The 7,703-nt window shown below is 36.7% G+C and overlaps 1 protein-coding gene across 1 annotated transcript; it reads left to right on the forward strand.

Annotated features, from left to right (window-relative positions):
- Positions 1–5,545: 5,545 nt before the first annotated feature.
- MGH3 (male-gamete-specific histone H3) lies at positions 5,546–7,465 on the forward strand. The gene is made up of 5 exons (XM_088846459.1): positions 5,546–5,598; positions 5,758–5,863; positions 6,338–6,414; positions 6,628–6,718; positions 6,870–7,465. The coding sequence occupies exons 2-5, from the start codon at positions 5,792–5,794 to the stop codon at positions 7,038–7,040; spliced, it is 411 nt and encodes a 136-aa protein (XP_088702585.1). The 5' UTR covers positions 5,546–5,598; positions 5,758–5,791; the 3' UTR covers positions 7,041–7,465.
- Positions 7,466–7,703: the final 238 nt, after the last annotated feature.

The raw sequence follows: 7,703 nt of genomic DNA on the forward strand, positions 1-7,703 counted from the left end.
CTCATATTCAACCATTACTCTTGGAACACAGTTGCATGCATCATTCTTGAAGAAAAAGTATCGAGGCTCATAGTGAGACTTCATCACCAACTTTTGAGCTCGAAGTCGAGCTTCTCCCAACTCGAGGAGAATGATGTAAATAATATTAGGGTTATTTTAACTTTTTCTTATTCTTTAGTTTATCTAAGAGGATGTGCGCAGAGATATTTTTGGGCATTGAGTTTATGTGTGAGTTGATATTTATGGATTGGGTTAGTTAGTTTAGGAATATAAATAGGATAAGGTTAATTCTAGGGAGTTTATCTTTTCAACTTGGGAACGTTCTGGATAAAATGTAGGTTAAGAGAGAAGATATCTTTGTTATATGTGATGGTTAAGAGAACACGTGAATTTAAGAGAGAAAAGATAGGGAAGAGAGAAAATAGGTTAAGGGAGATAAAATAGGAAAGTCAGTTGTTTATCTTCTTCTTCTTTTTTTAAGTCTATTTAAAGGGACGTTTCCCTTCATTATAGAGGTGGATGAGTTAATAAAATTTGGTCCCGTGAAGAGATTTTTGGGGTGGATTCCTTTGCAGACCTTGAGAGAGGGTATATTTTCTCAATCTCGGGGTGAATTCCCTTGCAGACCTTGAGAGTGGGTATATTATCTCAACCTTTTATTTTTATATTTTTTTGGTTTTATTTTCTCAATTTACATCAATTGGTATCTGAGCTGTATTAGAGATTAAGCTAAAATTCGAGCTCGGGCTTTGGGGGCTTAGGCTAAGGCAAAGGAATTGAAAGCCCAAGCCGTTTCACAAAGAGAGGGTGGGCCTTTAGTCCTTTGAAGAGAGAAAGGGAGAGGATTGAGAGAGAGAGAGAGAGAGGGAGAGAGAGGGAGGTCGAGTCAAGAGAGAGAGCGAGAGGGAGGACGCTCGGGCCAAGACTTAGAGCGAGAGAGAGAGAGAGAGAGAGAGAGAGAGAGAGAGAGAGGGGGAAACTTTGATTAAAAACTTAGGTTAAATAAAGTATGGGAGGGTAAAGTAAAAGGGATGGTAGTTTAGGTTTTTTTTTAAATTGGGGGGATATTTACAAAAAAGTGTATTTTGGGGGGAATAAAAGTGAGAGAAAAAATACGGTTGGGGGTAAGTTGCATAGAAAGTGTGGTCTTGGGATTTTTTTGTAATTTACCCAAAAAATAATGTCTCGAGATCGAATAGAGACCATCCAATTTTTAGATGCTAAGATCGAATTGTTAAAAAACTCAATTTTCAACTTTTTTTTTTTTAGAATGATCATCTGGTAATTTTTAAGTGGTTCCCAATATGAGAAAAAAATCTAGGTCTTGTAATCATTCTCGATAATTTCCAAAGATATTAGGGCATTTTTTAAAAAATGAATGAGATTTTGAAATTAAAATTGTGATCATTGGTAGGTTTTATATAATGGACAGTCGAAATTAGTCTTATCGTCATCTGAATCTTATCTCAACTATTTAAGATTGGCTACACGAATTATGTTTTATCATCCCATTCTATTTGTTGGGTGTGTGTGTGACAATTAAAGGCCTTTTAATGCTTTTAAATGAAATTATTTAGTGGAACATTAACTCATTGGGAGTATGGTCCTATATGGACCATACTAAGCAAATGATGTTTGCTGATACTGGACTGTGTTTGATGTGCTATGTCAGTTTGGTTGGGAAAAACTCATGTTACATCGGCATAGAGATACAAACTAATAAGGGTTAGATGGTGATGAAGTTGGAGTATACCTAGAAGAGTGGGCCGATGGATTGTGTGACCTTTGTGTATGATAGAGGCCTTCAGAAATTGAGCCAAAGCCTTATCATTTATACCATCACACGACAAGCACATTGATAACTGTTTTCAGAAAAGTGAACCACCTTTCAGGGTGAAGCATGTGTATGTGCCAGAAATACCCCATGTGCATCATCGAGCAATGGATTGTATCAGGTCAAGATGACCTAGGTTTTGTCTCTAGGGGGACCTAAAATCTTTATACTGGGACTGCGACCCCTTTCTTGTTGGCTAAACTTTGGTGACCCATTAATGATCCCCTACATGGACTATAGATCATGGGTAATATTGGGTCGGTTTGAGAAAGCATGTGTTGTCTGTAGGCCTCAGTTGAAGATTGATTGCCCCAGTGCATATTTATTCCTAAACTATATGGATCATTTTCCCATGAAAGTATTTAATTTTGTCCATTTTAATAATATATGATTTTTAAAATTCTTAGTTGAAATTTTAAATCTCTGGATCTTTTATTTATCAAATTTGGAGTTATAAAAACAAATATATTGATTTTATATTAATTTAAATAGTCAAATATGGTTTTATGAATTTCTAAAAAAAAAATATTATTTTAAAATTGCATAGGAGACTCAATAGGACTTGTGGGCCACACTAGAAAATTAGGTGGGGCTCATTATGTGTCACAATGGGTGGCACGCCCTACCTAGGGAACTTACTATTTTAAAGTGCACAAGCACTTCTCTTGTGGGATAAGAAAGATGTGTATTCGAAAACTTGAGCTTTGTAGACATTTTGAATCAAAATATTATTATGTGTGAGAATGTTTGAGCATAAAATAAGATATAATAATATTATCATATATTAATAAATAAGAAATGACGGGAAAATAATTTAGAAAGTAGGGGATAATGGTGCTATCACCCTCTATAAGATGTTGATGACCCATCTATAGAATAAACAACTCATATCTCTCATCTCACAAGTTACCCAAGATCAATTGTGCATATTCAATTTCACATAAGTGGCAAGCCAAGAAAAACCCTAAGAAACCCTAATTTTGTTCAAGCACTATACAAAGGGGTTGTACCCTACCCAAATCTCTACACCATACACTTTCCATCTCTCTCTTATCCATCTAAGGGGCACACTCCACTCTAGCCAATTTATCTCTCTCCTATCTAATAAAGTTTCTCTCTCCCTCAAGATAGCCAAAAGGGGCACCCTACTCTCTCGTATTTGATATCTCTCTCATGGTGGTTGTCTCATCTCATCATCTCTCATCTCACATTGGAACTAAGTCTATAGGGTGTGGTAAAAAGAGAAGCATATCTCTCAAGCTAGGTTATCAACGTGGATTCATCTAGCTATTGAGTTTGTGATCAAAGGGGTTCATGTTCCATTGATACGGCTTATCCAAAACTTGCTTTCCCAGTTGAGATTGAAAGTTGACCATTCGATAATGCATCATCGAAAGGTGGTGACTGGTGAGGTGTAAGAAGCCCGATTGAGGTAAATCCGACACTCTCTTTAGTTTATTGCTTATTTGTTTATTGCTTTATTTATTTCCAAGTATAGGTTGTGTTATTTCTTTGTTGTTGAAATAAATATTTTGAATGGCTTCAAGTTCTTGAGATCCTAATTGTATATGACTACTTGTGAGTGATCTAGCAGCGAAAAAAAGAAAAAGAATTAACAAAGGAAACAAATTTAATTATATACTCCGGCTAGATCACATGAGTCATTATGTCGCTATTAAGGGTCATACTCTTAGTCAGATTACAAGTAACCATATATTTTCTCACTAATTTTATCCATGTCTTTTTAGGCCTTCCTATTGTGCTTGTAGGGCCTTCCACTTGAACTAAATGATCCCTCATAATACCCCTCCTCACAATGGAAATCATATAAAAAAAGGAAAAAAAATAGATGAGTTCAATCCTTGATGCATGGTTTTCCCTAAGCCACAATTGACACGCCTCTCTACCTTCTTTCGCCATCTCCCAAAGCCTCGAATTCGTGGTGAAAATCAAAATCGGGAAAAGAGGCCTTGATGCTCTTGGCGATAAGTTTAAAACTGAAAGAAGGGGTTTTAAAAAGAGAGAACGGGAGAGAAATTCTAAAAAAAAAACAAAAAGGAAGAAAAAGACGGATAGTGCAAATGACAGCTCTTGATAGTAAAGAGAGAAAGAAAAGAAGAAAGAGAAAGAAGGGAAATCAAAGTAGAAAAGAAAATTTTGTGTCATAATGTGTGGCGCAAACGGTTGACATTCTTTGCCACATAACTCGGAACAGGTGGTAACTAGCCCCAAAATTTTCCAAAAACTCCCCTAGGTGATCCAGATCATTGTTGGGCACACCTGGAACATAAAATATAGGACAACAGAAGATTCTTCACCATTTAATTGGAAACTAGGGAAACTTCACTTTCCGCTCTAAAAGATGAAGATTATTACAAACTTCAAACAATCTAAAATCAGGAAAATGATCATAAGATCATACACTAGGAAATGAAAAGACAAACTATCCCTTTGACTTTAGATCAACACTCTTCGTTTTATGAGCCGCCACCCACTCCATGAGATGAACTATTTGAGCCTCGGCCTCTTCTGTAGTGATCTCAATAGGAACCGTCACCACCTTGAGTTTCTTAAATGTTGTAATTAAAGAAGAAGGATCCTCATTCACAATGCGCCCGTTAGAGTGGGTTGTGTTTGACGACGACTCCCCCTTTTCAAGGATACAATGTCGATAAAGACGAAGCGGACAAGACCGTCTCTACCATGCATGATGATCCGAAGAATGGGTAGTTTTTTCATACTAATGATCTTCATGTTAGAGATTAAATGTCTTTAAAAATTAAGGTGTGGTTTTTATAAGGTTACAACTTTAAATAATCCAATTAAGACACATCTCCAAATTTTATTATAACATGTAATTTTGGTGTAAAAAATTCTTAGGATTATTTAAAAGTCTATTTTCATATCTAATTATAAAAATTTTTAAATCTAAAAACAATTTAAGTCAAGTAGATCTATAAATATATAAAAACCTTGAAAATTGACGGTCTAGATAATGTGTTGGAAGATGCACTATTATGGGGCTCAAATCATTTTTCTTTTTTCATATTCGTACATCTCGATGACGAAATGATCAACATTGAAACAATATTATCCGATGGATTTTTGAAGTGCATTGTAATTCTACATTTTAAGGTGGCAACCTCATATAGATTTTTTCCTAAAAATTAAGTCCTAACATCATTTTTAAAAATAAATTTATTAAGAGTCCCGCATTTCTACATGTGCAGACTTGGCGCATGGACACGGGGTCCATTCCGGCTAACAAATAATCTTCACACGAAAGTTAATTGAATTTCGGCTCAAATTTCGTCGCCCACCTAACCCGCAGTAGACCGATGAACGCGGCATCGACGCTCCAATCGCAAAGCCAAATACTCTCCGTGATCCAACGGAACAGAGAAACGCACGAGCATTATTCGACGGTTAAGATCCACAACAACCTTTGGCAGAAACAACTCTCGACCGTCCATAGGAGAAGCTCGAAACTTTATCCGTTCGATCGGAAGGAAAAAGCACATCTACAACAAGACACAAAATCAAAAGATCGTGACACGTCATCGATCCGCGCGTTACCCGTCTTCACCAATCAGCAAAGAGTACACGGATAATGTGTTTTCTCAAACGCACGAGAGCCGTCGATGTGGTCGTTGCCCAAATCTCCCTAACGACGCCTATAAGTAACCCCCAAACCCTAAATTTCGAATTTTCAGATCGCGTGTTTGTGTTAGTTTTTGGGTGCCGTATTCTTTCCCTTCTTTCGGGTATGGTTTCCCCCTGATATCTTTCTTCTAATTTTCTCATTTTTTTTCCTTTTTTTTGTTATTTGTTTTATTTTAGATTTTTCATTAATGCTAGCTTTTATGGTTCTTATGGATCTGTGATCCTGTGTAATTTTCTTAAATTTTCCGTTTAAATTGTAGAGATTTTGTTGATTGAGGTTTGTGAAACCGAGTAATGGCTCGTACGAAGCAGACAGCCCGTAAATCAACGGGAGGAAAGGCTCCAAGGAAGCAGCTTGCAACCAAGGTATTTCTCTCCTAATTTGTTGTGACATATACTAAGCATTTGGGTTCTGGGCTTTCCAAGATTAATTATCGTTCCTGGGGTTCAGTCACAGGGAGGTTCTTGGCTAGAAGTAATTAGATATTATGATTTTGGAAACCTTATTCTAAATCACAGGGGTGAGTTTCATATTCAGCAGTAGACAATCGTTCGCTTTGTTGTCCACGAATTGTCATTTTTGTTTTCTAATATATTCGTCAATTATTTGAATATTTTTGTTTTCGGATCCATTTTTGGGTTTTATTGTTTATTTTGAAGTTTCCTCGTTAGGGGTTTGTTGGTTGTGATTTCTCTTTTAGATGTTTTAATGTTTGTGGAAGAGTACTCATTGAAGTTTCTCTCTTGATGCATGGTGAAAATTCTTTACACCTTCTGAGGCGTTCAATATTGAATAGAGTTTATATCTGAGCTTTGTTGTTGATATATTTTGTTCTACAGGCTGCAAGAAAGTCCGCTCCAACAACAGGTGGTGTCAAGAAGCCTCACCGTTATCGCCCTGGGACTGTTGCTCTTAGGTATTATATTTACGACCGGTTTTATAGTGGATTTTTTAAACTAATTGAGTTTCTTTTAAATTTATGAATTTGTTTGCTCATATTATCTTTATCGTCATTATTCTCAACTTGTCTATCAGTGAATCTGATCTCTGATTTTGTTTTGGTGTTATTTTATCAATGTCGTCTTGTTATTTATTCTGTGACATGATATGTTGGCCCTGGCTCTTACAGGGAAATTCGAAAGTATCAGAAGAGCACTGAACTCCTTATCCGTAAACTCCCTTTCCAGCGGCTTGTTCGTGAGATAGCCCAAGACTTCAAGGTACTGAAGTTTGTACACGGTCTTGGCTAATGTAGTTTACTATGGCTATTATTATTATTTTGGGGGGTACAATTTTGATAAGAAATTTGTTCAATTTTGAGGGGAAATTTGTTGTTAACATGATCTGATGGGGAACTGGTGGAATGTGCAGACTGATCTTCGTTTCCAGAGTCATGCGGTTCTTGCTCTCCAAGAAGCTGCTGAGGCTTATCTGGTTGGGCTCTTTGAGGATACTAACCTTTGCGCCATTCATGCCAAGAGAGTAACCATCATGCCCAAGGATATCCAGCTTGCTAGGCGTATTCGTGGGGAGCGGGCTTAGGTTCTCTCCTCTCTAATTTGACTCCTCACCCTTCAGTTTTTATTTTTAATTTTGGATATGGAAGGAACTTTAGGCAATGGACCTTTTGGGGGTTAAAGTTAGATTGGATTGAAAGGTGTATATATAGATAGGCCCTTCTCTTGGTGTTTTTGTAATTGATGGTCATGCCTTCGAACCACAAACTCTGTGGGGAAAGAACTTGTATCTGGTAGTTGCTTTCTCTTTTTGATTTAGACTGAACGCACCTGTATGCGGTAAATCTTTCTTATTTGGATTTTGTGATGTTATACTTTTTCAATCTCTTATAGTTTATTGGTTTATTTGGATGTATTTCTTATTCATAAGTTTATTTCTGATGGTTGATATGGTGTGTGGTGTTCTCAAATGTATTAGTTTATTGTTGTTATAAAATTGAAGTTAACAAAGTTGTCGGAGGCCTATACTTTTAAGCTGCAAAGTTGTCGAGGACAGTACTTTGTCAACGTTAAAATTTTAAAAGAATTGCAAAGGAAAGGAATTGTGAACAGGTTTACGCGAGATTGGTTTGAAGGATGAAAAAAATTGCAGGAACAGTTTTGAGTAGATGGGTTTAAAACAGCATTTTAAAAAACGCCGAGTCGAACCAGATCGCCCGGTCCGAGTCGGCCCGACTCGGAAACAGTG

The sequence above is a fragment of the Amborella trichopoda genome, chromosome 9 (assembly GCF_054954075.1).
Source record: "Amborella trichopoda isolate Santa Cruz 75 chromosome 9, AtrichopodaSantaCruz75HAP2 v2.0, whole genome shotgun sequence".
NCBI lineage: Eukaryota > Viridiplantae > Streptophyta > Magnoliopsida > Amborellales > Amborellaceae > Amborella > Amborella trichopoda.